A 15217-nucleotide genomic window follows, 5' to 3' on the forward strand; every position below is an offset into this window, starting at 1 on the left:
GCGGCGGCGGCGGCAGCAGCGGCTTTTGAGCTTCTTTTGAGCGGCTTTTGAGCAGCAGCGACTTCGGCAGCGGCTTCGGCAGCAGCAGCAGCGGCAGCAGCACCAGGTGAGGCGGCGGCGGCAGCTCTCGGCGGTCCGGAGCCCGCCCTCCGCCGCTCCCCGCGATGGTGCCTCCCCCGTCCCCCCAGCGTCCCCCCACAGGGGCTCGCTGCACCGCTCCCCTCTCCCGGTACTGGCAGTGGCGGCGCTGGGCGAGCCGCCGCCGCTGGGTCTGGGTCTGGCGAGGCAGCGCCGCCCCCTGGCGCTCCCCGGCCCGCCCCCAGGCCCCGCCCCGCCTGGGGCCGGCCGGGGGCCGCCACCACCCACAGGTGCCCGGCGGAGCGCGGACCGGCGGCGGAGCGCCCGCTCCCTCCCCTTCCCGCAGCCTCCCGGCAGCCGCGACCCCCGAGACCCCGGAGCGCGGTGCTGCTGCGGGGGTGCCGTCACCGGCAGCGCGGTCGGGCAAGGTGCCCGTGGTCCTCCTGACCCGCATTGACCCGTCGGCCTATCTGCGCTCCGGGACCGGCGGGGAGCGGCGCGCCGCGGAGCCTCGGCCGGGAAAGGCCGGGAATGATGCGGCTCCGCTCGGCCCGGAGCGCCCGGTGGGGGCCGGCGGGGACCCCGCGCGCAGCGACAGCGGCCGCGTCTGTCGCACGGGGCACGACAAGGAGAGCTTCGAGCGGCTTTACCGCGTGGGACCGCTGCTGGGGAGAGGCGGCTTCGCGTCCGTGTACTCGGGGGTCCGCCTGTGTGACAACAGCCCGGTAAGGGCGGGCCCGGCGGCGGGCCGGGGAGGCGGCGGGGCTCAGCTCAGCTCAGCTCAGCCCAGCGCTGCCCTTGGCTCGCAGGTGGCGATCAAACAAGTGGCTCGGGAGCGCATCTCCTCGTGGGGCGAGCGGGTGAGTGCGCGGGGCCACCGCGACAGTGCGGGGCAGAGCGGGTGGGGGTGAGCCGGTGGGGCCGGCGGGGGGGAAAGTGGGACAGCGAGAGGGGAGTGGGTGTGGAGTCACCAGGGGACACGGGCCGGGTAGGGGTGCAGCAGAGCATCCCTGGGGATTGCGGGGGGCACCTGGGAACAGTGGGGCCGGGCAGGAGGGCATCAGAGCATCCCAGGCAGGGAGGCACAGGAGCCCCGGGCCAGCATCAGCCCTGCTGACAGTGCCGTGGTCCCCCTGCAGCCCAGCGGCACTCGCGTTCCCATGGAGATAGCCATGTTGAGGAAGGTGCGCTCCGGCTGCAGTGCCATCATCCAGCTCCTCAGTTGGTTTGAGCTGCCCCACTCCTTTGTGCTGGTTCTGGAGCGTCCGGAGCCATCGCAGGACCTCTCCGACTTCATCAAAAAATGGAGGTTCCTGCCCGAGGATCTGGCGCGGGGCATTTTCCTCCAGGTGCTGGTGGCTGTGCGGCACTGCCACAGCTGCGGTGTCCTGCACAGGGATATCAAGCCCAAGAACATCATCATCAACTTGGCCACCAGAGAGGTCAAGCTTATTGACTTTGGTTGCAGCACCCTCCTCAGGGACACGGTCTACACCAAATTTAGCGGTGAGCCCACAGCCCAGGGTGCTTCCCGTACCGGGCAGTTTGTGAACAAGAGTCACGTGCTGATGACGAGGTGGCGGGTCACACCGAGTGTGCGTCCCCACGTCCGTGGGGCCACCGGTGCAGCCCCTGCATCCCTGGGGATCCGCGGGCGAGAATCCAGGAGCAGGCGGCATCTGCCTGATGAGGTGCGCCTGTATCCTGTTGTAGGAACACCTTTGTACTACCCGCCGGAGTGGTTCCGCTGGCACTGCTACCACGGCCGTCCGGCAGCGATCTGGTCCCTGGGCGTGCTGCTGTATGAGATGGTGTGCGGGGTCCTCCCCTTCCGGTGCTGCGAGGACATCGTCAGCGGGCAGCTCTTCTTCCAGCGCCGGATCTCTGTCGGTAGGTACCTGGCTTCGCAGCAGCAGGGGAAGGTCGGGGTTTAGGGGGTGGCAGCTGATCGCCCTTGGTCAGCTGGAGGAGGTGGCCCATGTCCTGCCATCCTGCTCTCCTCCAAACCGAGTCATGGAGCAGGAGGTCTGGGTGCAGCTCTGAGCGCACCCAGGCCTGGGCGCTGCGGACGGTGGCACAAGGTAGGCAGGAGCCTCCTGCAACTGAGCGGCATTCCCGGATTCTCCCCAGAATGCCAGCACCTCATCAGGTGGTGCTTGTCCATGAGAGCTCGCGACAGGCCATCCCTGGACGATGTGTTCAACCACCCTTGGCTGCAAACATCCACTGCCCCAGGAGACAGCCGCCCTCCACCCTCACAGCCTGAGCCAGCAGCTGGGCAAGTAAGCTGGGGGTGCCTCTTGGGGGGAGTGTGGGCTTTGGGGGTTTTGGCAGGTTGGGTTTTGCGGAGAGCGGGTGGTTTTGGGTGTTTGGGGGTTTTGGGAGTTTGGTGAGGTTGGGTGTTTTGGGGGGACTTTTGCAGTTATTGGGGGGCTTGTGGGGATTGGTTTCTGGGTTCTTTGGAGAGCAATAGGTGTCAGAGGGATACCTCATAAGAGTTATATCTCCTCCTTGTAGCTGGGGCAGTGGTGAGGTTGGGCTTTAGTCTGAGGATAACGCTGGTAACACACCGATTGTATAGTGGTTTCTGATTAGCACTTACCCTGAGCAAGGCTGATTCAGTCTCTCATGCTCTGCAGTGAGGAGAGACAAGATCTGACAGCAAAGCAACAGACAAAGCGGCTACTCCAACACCAGCCACGAGCACTGCAGCTACTCCAACACCAGCCACAACCACTGCGGTGACACCAACAATGGCAACAGGCACCGTGGCTACTCCAATGGCAAGGACTGTCACTACAGCTACAACTCCAGCAACATGCAGTGCTGCTATTCCAACCAGGGCAAAAAAAGCAGTGTGGCTACTCCAAACTCAGTGACAAGCAGTGAGGCTTCTCAAACCCAAGCCACAAGCACTGCAGGTACTACAAATACAGCGACAGACACATCGGCCACTCAAACGCCGAGGACAGGCACTGTGGCTGGTGCGACCCAATTCAACATGCCCTGCAGTTAATCCAGCCCCAGGCACAAGGACTGCAGTTACTCCACCACACCAGTTTTAAGCTCTGCAGCTACTCTATCTCTGGGAAGGAGCAATGGCGCTACTCTAAGGCCTGCTATGTATACAGTGGCTACGACAACCCCAGCCGCAAACACTGCAGCTACTCCAGTGCAAGCCACAACCACTGCAGCCTCTCCAACGCCAGTGACACACACTGCTGCTTCTGCAGCCCCATCAACAAGCAGTGAGGCTTCTCCAACCCAAGCCCTAAGAACTGTGCCTACTGCAACCATGGCAGCAGGCACATGGGCTACTCCAATGCCAAAGACAGATGCTGTGGCTGCTGCAACTCCAGTGATGGGCACTGCAGGTATTCCAACCACATCAACAAGCAGCGAGGCTTCTCCAGTGCGAGCCACAAGCACTGCGGCTTCTCACTGCCATCCACAAGCCCTGCGGCTACTGCAACCCCAGTGACTGGGACAGTGGCTACTACATGGCAACAATAGGCATAAACACTGCAGCTATTCCAGCCACTGCAACAAGCACAGCAGCTGCTGCAGTGCCAGCCACAGCAACGGGGCTACTCTAATGCCTGAGACAGACACTGCCGCTACTGCAACCTCATTGACGAGCAGTGAGGCTTCTCCAAACCAAGCCTCATGCACTGCGGGTACTCAAAGTACCGTGACAGACACATCAGCCACTCGAATGCAAAGGACAGGCACTGTGGCTACTCCACCCTTGTCAAGAAGCACTTTGGACAATCCAACCCCAGGCACAAGCTCTGCAGCTGCTCCACCACCAGTTTCAGCTATGCAGCTATTCCAACTCTAGGAGGGAGCACTGTCGCTACTCTTAAGGCCTGCAACGTTTGCAGTGGCTAGATCAACCCCAGGCACAAACACTGTGGCTACTGCAAATCCTACCAGAAGCACTACAGCTACTCCAGTGCCAGCCACAACCACTGCAGCCTCTCCAACACCAGTGACCCATCAACAAGCAGTGAGGCTTCTCCAGTGCGAGCCACAAGCCCTGCGGCTACTGCAACCCCAGTGACTGGGACAGATGCTACTACATAGCAACAATAGGCATAAACACTGCAGCTATTCCAGCCACTGCAACAAGCACAGCAGCTGCTGCAGTGCCAGCCACAGCAACGGGGCTACACCAATGCCTGAGACAGACACTGCCGCTACTGCAACCTCATTGACGAGCAGTGAGGCTTCTCCAAACCAAGCCAACTGCACTTAGGGTACTCAAAGTACCGTGACAGACACATCAGCCACTGGAATGCAAAGGACAGGCACTGTGGCTACTCCAGCCCCATCAACAAGCACTTTGGACAATCCAACCCCAGGCACAAGTACTTCAGTTGCTCCACCAGCAGTTTTCAGGTCTGCAGCTATTCCAACTCTAGGAAGGAGCAATGGGGCTACTCTAAGGCCTACAACATAGGCAGTGCCTAGATCAACCCCACCCAGAAGCACTGTGGCTTCTCCAACGCCACTGACAAACACTGCTGCTCCTCCAATGCCATCGACAAGCAGTGAGGCTTCTCCAACCCAAGCCCTAAGAACTGTGCCTACTGCAACCATGGCAGCAGGCCCATGGGTTACTCCAATGCCAAGGACAGGTGCTGTGCCTGCTACAACTCCAAAGACAGGCACTGCAGGTATTCCAACCACATCAACAGTGAGGCTTCTCCAGTGCAAGCCATAAGCCCTGCAGCTTCTCATTGCCAGCCAGAAGCCCTGCGGCTACTGCAACCCCAGTGAGTGGGACAGTGGCTACTACATGGCAACCATAGACATAAACACTGCAGCTATTCCAGCCACTGCAACAAGCACAGCAGCTGCTGCAGTGCCAGCCACAGCAACGGGGCTACTCAAATGCCTGAGACAGACACTGCCGCTACTGCAACCTCATTGATGAGCAGTGAGGCTTCTCCAAACCAAGCCACATGCACTGCGGGTACTCAAAGTACCGTGACAGACACATCAGCCACTGGAATGCAAACTGTGGCTGGCACTGCAGCAGCTGCTGTGCTTGTTGCAGTGGCTGGAATACCTGCAGTGTTTATGCCTATTGTTGCCATGTAGTAGCCACTGTCCCAGTCACTGGGGTTGCAGTAGCCGCAGGGCTTGTGGCTGGCAATGAGAAGCCAAAGTGCTTGTGGCTCGCACTGGAGAAGTCTCGTTGCTTGTTGATGTGGTTGGAATACCTGCAGTGCCCATCATTGGAGTTGTAGCAGCCACAGCACCTTTCCTTGGCATTGGAGTAGCCCATGTGCCTGCTGCCATGGTTGCAGTAGGCACAGTTCTTAGGCCCTGGGTTGGAGAAGCCTCACTGCTTGTTGATGGGGCTGCAGAAGCAGCAGTGTGTGTCACTGGCGTTGGAGAGGCTGCAGTGGTTGTGGCTTGCACTGGAGTAGCTGCAGTGTTTGTGGCTGGGGTGTTGCACGTAGCACAGTGTTTGTGCCTGGGGTTGCCACTGCATAGTAGCCCCAGGCCTTGGAATAGCTAGCTTAAAACTGGTGGTGGAGCAACTGCAGTGCTTGTGCCTCAGTGCTTGTTGATGGGGCTGGAGTAGCCACAGTGCCTGTCCTTTGCATTAGTGGCTGATGTGTCTGTAGCTGCAGAGGCTTTGGAGAAACTGAGGTGGTGGCAGTCTAAGCATTGGAGTAGCAGTCTGGCTTGCTGCCTGGTGGCTGGATTAACGTTGCCAGGGCATGTTGTTGCAGTAGCCGCAGGGGTCTGGCACCAGCCACAGTGCTTGTCCTCGTTTGAGTGCCTGATGTGTCTGTCATTGGAGTTGTACTTGGTAGTATGTGCCTGCTGCCATACCTGCAGTGCTTGTGGCTTGGGTTTGAGAAGCCTCACTGCTTGTTGATGGGTCACTGGTTTTGGAGAGGCTGCAGTGGTTGTGGCTGGCACTGGAGTAGCTGTAGTGCTTCTGGTAGGATTTGCAGTAGCCACAGTGTTTGTGCCTGGGGTTGATCTAGCCACTGCAAACGTTGCAGGCCTTAAGAGTAGCGACAGTGCTCCCTCCTAGAGTTGGAATAGCTGCATAGCTGGAAACTGGTGGTGGAGCAACTGCAGTGCTTGTGCCTGGGGTTGGATTGTCCAAAGTGCTTGTTGATGGGCCTGGAGTAGCCACAGTGCCTGTCCTTTGCATTCGAGTGGCTGATGTGTCTGTCACGGTACTTTGAGTACCCGCAGTGCATGTGGCTTGGTTTGGAGAAGCCTCACTGCTCATCAATGAGGTTGCAGTAGTGGCAGTGTCTGTCTCAGGCATTTGAGTAGCCCCGTTGCTGTGGCTGGCACTGCAGCAGCTGCTGTGCTTGTTGCAGTGGCTGGAATAGCTGCAGTGTTTATGTCTATGGTTTCCATGTAGTAGCCACTGTCCCAGTCACTGGGGTTGCAGTAGCCGCAGGGCTTCTGGCTGGCAATGAGAAGCTGCAGTGCTTGTGGCTCGCACTGGAGAAGCCTCACTGTTGATGTGGCTGGAATACCTGCAGTGCCTGTCTTTGGAGTTGTAGCAGGCACAGCACCTGTCCTTGGCATTGGAGTAACCCATGGGCCTGTCGCCATGGTTGCAGTAGGCACAGTTCTTAGAGCTTGGGTTGGAGAAGCCTCACTGCTTGTTGATGGCATTGGAGGAGCAGCAGTGTTTGTCAGTGGAGTTGGAGAAGCCACAGTGCTTCTGGGTGGGGTTGATCTAGGCACTGCCTATGTTGTAGGCCTTAGAGTAGCCCCATTGCTCCTTCCTAGAGTTGGAATAGCTGCATAGCTGGAAACTGGTGGTGGAGCAACTGAAGTACTTGTGCCTGGGGTTGGATTGTCCAAAGTGCTTGTTGATGGGGCTGGAGTAGCCACAGTGCCTGTCCTTTGCATTCCAGTGGCTGATGTGTCTGTCACGGTACTTTGAGTACCCGCAGTGCATGAGGCTTGGTTTGGAGAAGCCTCACTGCTCGTCAATGAGGTTGCAGTAGCGGCAGTGTCTGTCTCAGGCATTGGTGTAGCCCCGTTGCTGTGGCTGGCACTGCAGCAGCTGCTGTGCTTGTTGCAGTGGCTGGAATAGCTGCAGTGTTTATGCCTATTGTTGCTATGTAGTAGCATCTGTCCCAGTCACTGGGGTTGCAGTAGCCGCAGGGCTTGTGGATGGCAGTGAGAAGCCGCAGTGCTTGTGGCTGTGCTGTGGCTCGCACTGGAGAAGCCTATGTGCCACAGTGTTTGTGGAATCTAGCCACTGCAAACGTTGCAGGCCTTAAGAGTAGCGGCAGTGCTGCCTCCTAGACTTGGAATAGCTGCATACCTGGAAACTGGTGATGGAACAGCTGCAGTGCTTGTGCCTGGGGTTGGCAGCCACATTGCCTGTCCTTTGCGTTTGAGTGGCTGATGTGTCTGTCACGGTACTTTGAGTACCCGCAGTGCATGTGGCTTGGTTTGGAGAAGCCTCACTGCTCGTCAATGAGGTTGCAGTAGTGGCAGTGTCTGTCTCAGGCATTTGAGTAGCCCCGTTGCTGTGGCTGGCACTGCAGCAGCTGCTGTGCTTGTTGCAGTGGCTGGAATAGCTGCAGTGTTTATGCCTATTGTTGCCATGTAGTAGCCACTGTCCCAGTCACTGGGGTTGCAGTAGCCGCAGGGCTTGTGGATGGCAGTGAGAAGCCGCAGTGCTTGTGGCTCGCACTGGAGAAGCCTTGCTTGTTGATGTGGTTGGAATACCTGCAGTGCCCATCACTGGAGTTGCAGCAGCCACAGCATCTGTCTTTGGCATTGGAGTAGCCCATGTGCCTGCTGCCATGGTTGCAGTAGGCACAGTTCTTAGGGCTTGGGTTGGAGAAGCCTCACTGCTTGTTGATGGGGCTGCAGAAGCAGCAGTGTGTGTCACTGGCGTTGGAGAGGCTGCAGTGGTTGTGGCTTGCACTGGAGTAGCTGCAGTGTTTGCGGCTGGGGTTGTCGTAGCCACTGTATACATAGCAGGCCTTAGAGTAGCGCCATTGCTCCTTCCCAGAGATAGAGTAGCTGCAGAGCTTAAAACTGGTGGTGGAGTAACTGCAGTCCTTGTGCCTGGGGCTGGATTAACTGCAGGGCATGTTGAATTGGGTCGCACCAGCCACAGTGCCTGTCCTCGGCGTTTGAGTGGCCGATGTGTCTGTCGCTGTATTTGTAGTACCTGCAGTGCTTGTGGCTTGGGTTTGAGAAGCCTCACTGCTTGTCACTGAGTTTGGAGTAGCCACACTGCTTTTTTTGCCCTGGTTGGAATAGCAGCACTGCATGTTGCTGGAGTTGTAGCTGTAGTGGGTCCTTGCCATTGGAGTAGCCACGGTGCCTGTTGCCATTGTTGGTGTCACCGCAGTGGTTGTGGCTGGTGTTGGAGTAGCTGCAGTGCTCGTGGCTGGTGTTGGAGTAGCCGCTTTGTCTGTTGCTTTGCTGTCAGATCTTGTCTCTCCTCACTGCAGAGCATGAGAGACTGAATCAGCCTTGCTCAGGGTAAGTGCTAATCAGAAACCACTATACAATCGGTGTGTTACCAGCGTTATCCTCAGACTAAAGCCCAACCTCACCACTGCCCCAGCTACAAGGAGGAGATATAACTCTTATGAGGTATCCCTCTGACACCTATTGCTCTCCAAAGAACCCAGAAACCAATCCCCACAAGCCCCCCAATAACTGCAAAAGTCCCCCCAAAACACCCAACCTCACCAAACTCCCAAAACCCCCAAACACCCAAAACCACCCGCTCTCCGCAAAACCCAACCTGCCAAAACCCCCAAAGCCCACACTCCCCCCAGGAGGCACCCCCAGCTTACTTGCCCAGCTGCTGGCTCAGGCTGTGAGGGTAGAGGGCGGCTGTCTCCTGGGGCAGTGGATGTTTGCAGCCAAGGGTGGTTGAACACATCGTCCAGGGATGGCCTGTCGCGAGCTCTCATGGACAAGCACCACCTGATGAGGTGCTGGCATTCTGGGGAGAATCCGGGAATGCCGCTCAGTTGCAGGAGGCTCCTGCCTACCTTGTGCCACCGTCCGCAGCGCCCAGGCCTGGGTGCGCTCAGAGCTGCACCCAGACCTCCTGCTCCATGACTCGGTTTGGAGGAGAGCAGGATGGCAGGACATGGGCCACCTCCTCCAGCTGACCAAGGGCGATCAGCTGCCACCCCCTAAACCCCGACCTTCCCCTGCTGCTGCGAAGCCAGGTACCTACCGACAGAGATCCGGCGCTGGAAGAAGAGCTGCCCGCTGACGATGTCCTCGCAGCACCGGAAGGGGAGGACCCCGCACACCATCTCATACAGCAGCACGCCCAGGGACCAGATCGCTGCCGGACGGCCGTGGTAGCAGTGCCAGCGGAACCACTCCGGCGGGTAGTACAAAGGTGTTCCTACAACAGGATACAGGCGCACCTCATCAGGCAGATGCCGCCTGCTCCTGGATTCTCGCCCGCGGATCCCCAGGGATGCAGGGGCTGCACCGGTGGCCCCACGGACGTGGGGACGCACACTCGGTGTGACCCGCCACCTCGTCATCAGCACGTGACTCTTGTTCACAAACTGCCCGGTACGGGAAGCACCCTGGGCTGTGGGCTCACCGCTAAATTTGGTGTAGACCGTGTCCCTGAGGAGGGTGCTGCAACCAAAGTCAATAAGCTTGACCTCTCTGGTGGCCAAGTTGATGATGATGTTCTTGGGCTTGATATCCCTGTGCAGGACACCGCAGCTGTGGCAGTGCCGCACAGCCACCAGCACCTGGAGGAAAATGCCCCGCGCCAGATCCTCGGGCAGGAACCTCCATTTTTTGATGAAGTCGGAGAGGTCCTGCGATGGCTCCGGACGCTCCAGAACCAGCACAAAGGAGTGGGGCAGCTCAAACCAACTGAGGAGCTGGATGATGGCACTGCAGCCAGAGCGCACCTTCCTCAACATGGCTATCTCCATGGGAACGCGAGTGCCGCTGGGCTGCAGGGGGACCGCGGCACTGTCAGCAGGGCTGATGCTGGCCCGGGGCTCCTGTGCCTCCCTGCCTGGGATGCTCTGATGCCCTCCTGCCCGGCCCCACTGTTCCCAGGTGCCCCCCGCAATCCCCAGGGATGCTCTGCTGCACCCCTACCCGGCCCGTGTCCCCTGGTGACTCCACACCCACTCCCCTCTCGCTGTCCCACTTTCCCCCGCGCCGGCCCCACCGGCTCACCCCCACCCGCTCTGCCCCGCACTGTGCCGGTGGCCCCGCGCACTCACCCGCTCGCCCCACGAGGAGATGCGCTCCCGAGCCACTTGTTTGATCGCCACCTGCGAGCCAAGGGCAGCGCTGGGCTGAGCTGAGCTGAGCTGAGCCCCGCCGCCTCCCCGGCCCGCCGCCGGGCCCGCCCTTACCGGGCTGTTGTCACACAGGCGGACCCCCGAGTACACGGACGCGAAGCCGCCTCTCCCCAGCAGCGGTCCCACGCGGTAAAGCCGCTCGAAGCTCTCCTTGTCGTGCCCCGTGCGACAGACGCGGCCGCTGTCGCTGCGCGCGGGGTCCCCGCCGGCCCCCACCGGGCGCTCCGGGCCGAGCGGAGCCGCATCATTCCCGGCCTTTCCCGGCCGAGGCTCCGCGGCGCGCCGCTCCCCGCCGGTCCCGGAGCGCAGATAGGCCGACGGGTCAATGCGGGTCAGGAGGACCACGGGCACCTTGCCCGACCGCGCTGCCGGTGACGGCACCCCCGCAGCAGCACCGCGCTCCGGGGTCTCGGGGGTCGCGGCTGCCGGGAGGCTGCGGGAAGGGGAGGGAGCGGGCGCTCCGCCGCCGGTCCGCGCTCCGCCGCCGGTCCGCGCTCCGCCGCCGGTCCGCGCTCCGCCGGGAACCTGTGGGTGGTGGCGGCCCCTGGCCAGCCCCAGGCGGGGCGGGGCCTGGGGGCGGGCCGGGGAGCGCCAGGGGGCGGCGCTGCCTCGCCAGACCCAGACCCAGCGGCGGCGGCTCGCCCAGCGCCGCCACTGCCAGTACCGGGAGAGGGGAGCGGTGCCGCGAGCCCCTGCGGGGGGACGCTGGGGGGACGGGGGAGGCACCATCGCGGGGAGCGGCGGAGGGCGGGCTCCGGACCGCCGAGAGCTGCCGCCGCCGCCGCCTCACCTGGTGCTGCTGCCGCTGCTCCTGCCGAAGCCGCTGCCGAAGCCGCTGCCGAAGTCGCTGCTGCTCAAAAGCCGCTCAGAAGCCGCTCAAAAGCCGCTGCTGCCGCCGCCGCCGCAGCCTCGCTGTCAACGGCTCTGTCCACGCGCGCCCCGGGCGCCCGCTGCCACCGGGCGGAGCCGCCGGCGGGGGGGGTCTCGCGGCCGCGGGAGCCCGGGGAACGGCGGAGCGGGCCCTGCCCAGCCCCGCGGCCGGGCTCGTGCGCCCCCCGCCCGGCAGCAGCATCCCCGCGGCCGAGCCTTTGGAAACTGAACCTGAGCCTTGGGACCCTGCGAACGAGGCTTTAGAACTGAAACCGGAGGCTTTGGGAAGTCACAAGGAGGCTGCAATTTACTGCTTGTTTTATCCCCTTTTTCCTTTCCACAGAGGTGGATTGAGATGAGATTGTGATAAACACATAAATGTATTGGCTTTCTCAAATCACAGGTGTGCTCACGTGCAGGATATAACTGTACGAGTTTACAGTAACAGAAACAAAACACGCTAAAGATACCAGACTAGACAGCAAGTTAAAAAGGTTCAGATCTCTTGATCTAAATGGAGTCACATAGCAAAAGAATTTGTAAAGGTAAAAGAAGGTGGGGGGTGAAGCTTGGTATAAGGAAAGCTAGTGCCTGGAAAACATAGGGTTAAAGTACTTTTTAGCTTAACTTAGGCTGTAGAAAGAGAACAGTGTTTATGTTGTAAGTCTGTGGGATGTAGTGGCCCCACTTAAACATGAGTTAATTGTTTCACGCTGGTCTCCTAAAGTAGTTTTAAAGAGCGATGTTTGTGTTGTAAGTCTGTGGTGAGATAACAGGCTTTAGTGGCCCCACTAAACATGAATGAGTTATTTCACACCATCCTTATCAGTTAGTTTGGAGACAGAGCCTCCCAAGGCTCTGCTAGCTTGGGATACTCCTTGTCTGCCCATCCTGCAACAAATTTTGCAGGAAGGTCACACTGTTTTAAATCTTTGCTAGTTATCAGAATAATTACAGATATAGCTGGTTGTGTGGTTGCCGGGGGGTCCAGCTGTGCCAGAGGTGAAAAGTACACCGTGAGGAAGACTGCTTACTTCATCTTGAAGACCCCTACTCACAAGAGGAAGACTGTTTACTTCATCCTCAGGCCCCCTGCTCACAATCACCACAGAGCAGTGCGCAGACGCCAAGAGGAGGAGACTTGTGATAATAAATTCTTGAAGCTAGTTATAATATCCCCCGCCTATGTGCGGGAATTATGAATATGCGTGTAACTGATGTAATACTGACAGTATATAAACCTGTACCAAATGCTAATCCCTTGCGCCTCTGGCTGCGGTCAGGCGCCCAGCGCTGTCGCTTTTGCTTTCTTGCCTTTGTCCCTCACTAAACCCTCGTTACCTCGTTTAGAGGAGTGAGTTCGTATTTCACAAGCTCTCAGGAAGCTCTTCCCTGTGAGGGTGCTGAGGCGCTGGCGCAGGGTGCCCAGAGGAGCTGTGGCTGCCCCATCCCTGGCAGCGTTGGAGGCCGGGTTGGACACAGGGGCTTGGAGCAAGCTGCTCCTTCCATGTGGAAGGTGTCCCTGCCCGTGGCAGGGCTTGGAGCTGGAGGAGCTTTAAGGTCCCTTCACCCCAGCCCATCCGGTGCCTCTGGGATCCCATGGGGGGCGGCTCCTCCATGAGGAAAGGCCCCGCCCCTCACGGGGGTCCCGCTGCCCCCCCCCCCCCCCCTTCCCTGCCCCATGCGCATGTGCCGGAGGCCGGACTACAGGTCCCAGCGTGCCCCGCGCGGGGGAGCCGTGCGCTGATTGGCTGCGGCGGAGGCGGGCCCAGGGCGTGAGGCGGAGCTGCAGCCGGCAATGGCGGCGGCAGAGCGGGAGGAGGTGAGGGTGAGCGGGCGCGGCGCGGGTCTGGGGGGCGCTGCAGAGCCCGGGGAGCGGGGCTGGGGGTCTGCGGCCCCCCGAGGCTCTGGGCAGTGGGGCCGGGCGCTGCGGGGGAATGCGGGGGGCGGGTGCGAGCGCTGGGCAGTGGGGCTGCGAGATGGCTGGGAGTGTGGGGTGCTGCGAAGCCGGGGCATGGGGGGCTGGGAGCTGTGGGGGTCCCGCACCTTTCCGGCCCTGGGGATGGAGCGGGGCTGTTGTGGGGGGCCCTGGGGGCTGTTTCCCCCCGGGGGGGGAGGTGCTGCTGGGGCAGCCGATCCCCGGCACCCGGGGGGGGGGGGTGGGGGTGGGGGGGCAGAGGTGTCGGTGACTCTGAGCCGGGTTTTGGCTCCTGGAGCGGGATGGGAGCAGGAAGGGAAGGATGAAAAACCCGAGGGTGGAGATAAGAACAGTTTAATAACCAAAGCACAATGTACTAGTGCTGGTGATAGTGATAATAATGATAAGGGAAATAACAAGAAGAGAGAAAAAAAAAAAAGGAAAAGGAAAAAAAAACCCAAGCCAATAAACACAAGTGATGCCCAATACAATTGCTCAGCACCCGCTGAGTGATACCCAGCCCGACCCGAGCAGTGATCCTTCCCTTCCAGATAACTCCCCCCAGTTTATGTACAACTAAAACGTCAGTGTGACTAGAAAGCAAAGGAGCACTGTCCCAGCCACAACCAGGACAGTATCCACCCCTTATTCCATACCATTTATGTCATGCCAGGCCTCACACTTCCCACTGTCATCCTTCCTGTCTTTTGAGACTTATACCTATATATACACACACACACATAGAGTTATCATTCCCTTGGCTCCATCTGCCATAGCAGTGTCTCCAGGCAGGAAAGATGGATGGTGTGGGGTGTTGGGCTGTTGGATGCTGAAGCCAGTTCCGATTCCATCACTGCGACACTTGTCCGGTTTGATCAAAGTCCATTCTTCATTAATGGTGATCAAGGGAGTCAGGTTCAGATCTTCAAACCCACAGCGGTGGCGACGGGGGCCACAAGGTGTCCCGCACAGTGGGGTGTTCAGCCGCCATGGAAGCGATCACGGATTTCAGTATTACACAGCATCATAAAGTTCAATTCCCTGGCTCTTTTCACCCCAAATCAGATCTCCTTCAGGTACACGCCGGACTTCCCACCCTCCCGCAATACCCACCAAATTGTGCTGGGGCAACCAGTCTGGGTTATTGCCCATTCAGGCAAAAGAAAACCCGCTTGTGGGACTGCTTTTGCTCAAAGAGCTGGGGGCATTTGGTGGGTATTGCGGGAGGGTGGGGAAGTCCGGCGTGTACCTGAAGGAGATCTGATTTGGGGTGAAAAGAGCCAGGGAATTGAACTTTATGATGCTGTGTAATACTGAAATCCGTGATCGCTTCCATGGCGGCTGAACACCCCACTGTGCGGAACACCTTGTGGCCCCCATCCCTACCGCTGTGGGTCTGAGGATCTGAACCTGACTCACTTGATCACCATTAATGAAGAATGGACTTTGATCAAACCGGACAAGTGTCGCAGTGATGGAATCGGAACTGGCTTCAGCATCCAACAGCCCAACACCCCACACCATCCATCTTTCCTGCCTGGAGACACTGCTATGGCAGATGGAGCCAAGGGAATGATAACTCTATGTGTGTGTGTGTATATATAGGTATAAGTCTCAAAAGACAGGAAGGATGACAGTGGGAAGTGTGAGGCCTGGCATGACATAAATGGTAAGGAATAAGGGGTGGATACTGTCCTGGTTGTGGCTGGGACAGAGCTCATTTGCTTTCTAGTACCTGGTGCTCTGCTGTGTTTTGGCTTTATTCCGAGAGCAATGCTGACAACACACTGACGTTTTAGTTGTACATAAACTGGGGGGAGTTATCTGGAAGGGAAGGATCACTGCTCGGGTCGGGCTGGGTATCACTCAGCGGGTGCTGAGCAATTGTATTGGGCATCACTTGTGTTTATTGGCTTGGGTTTTTTTCCTTTTCCTTTTTTTTTTTTCTCTCTTCTTGTTATTTCCCTTATCATTATTATCACTATCACCAGCACTAGTACATTGTGCTTTGGTTATTAAACTGTTCTTA

At 58.9% G+C, this 15217-nt stretch overlaps 2 protein-coding genes across 2 annotated transcripts; one reads left to right on the plus strand and one right to left on the minus strand.

Moving 5' to 3' along the window:
- Positions 1-164: 164 nt before the first annotated feature.
- Positions 165-2364, plus strand: LOC134162870 (serine/threonine-protein kinase pim-1-like). The gene is given in 6 exon segments (XM_062617164.1): positions 165-803; positions 888-938; positions 1218-1584; positions 1792-1968; positions 2209-2299; positions 2301-2364. Coding segments are annotated over 6 exon segments (1389 nt in total).
- Positions 2365-8893: 6529 nt separating this feature from the next.
- Positions 8894-11129, minus strand: LOC134162871 (serine/threonine-protein kinase pim-1-like). The gene is given in 6 exon segments (XM_062617165.1): positions 8894-8957; positions 8959-9049; positions 9290-9466; positions 9674-10040; positions 10320-10370; positions 10455-11129. Coding segments are annotated over 6 exon segments (1425 nt in total).
- Between the last annotated feature and the right edge of the window lie 4088 nt (positions 11130-15217).

The sequence above is a fragment of the Pezoporus occidentalis genome, unplaced genomic scaffold, assembly GCF_034315485.1.
Source record: "Pezoporus occidentalis ecotype Australia unplaced genomic scaffold, CSIRO_AGI_Poc_V1 ctg1925, whole genome shotgun sequence".
Taxonomy (NCBI): Eukaryota; Metazoa; Chordata; class Aves; order Psittaciformes; family Psittacidae; genus Pezoporus; species Pezoporus occidentalis.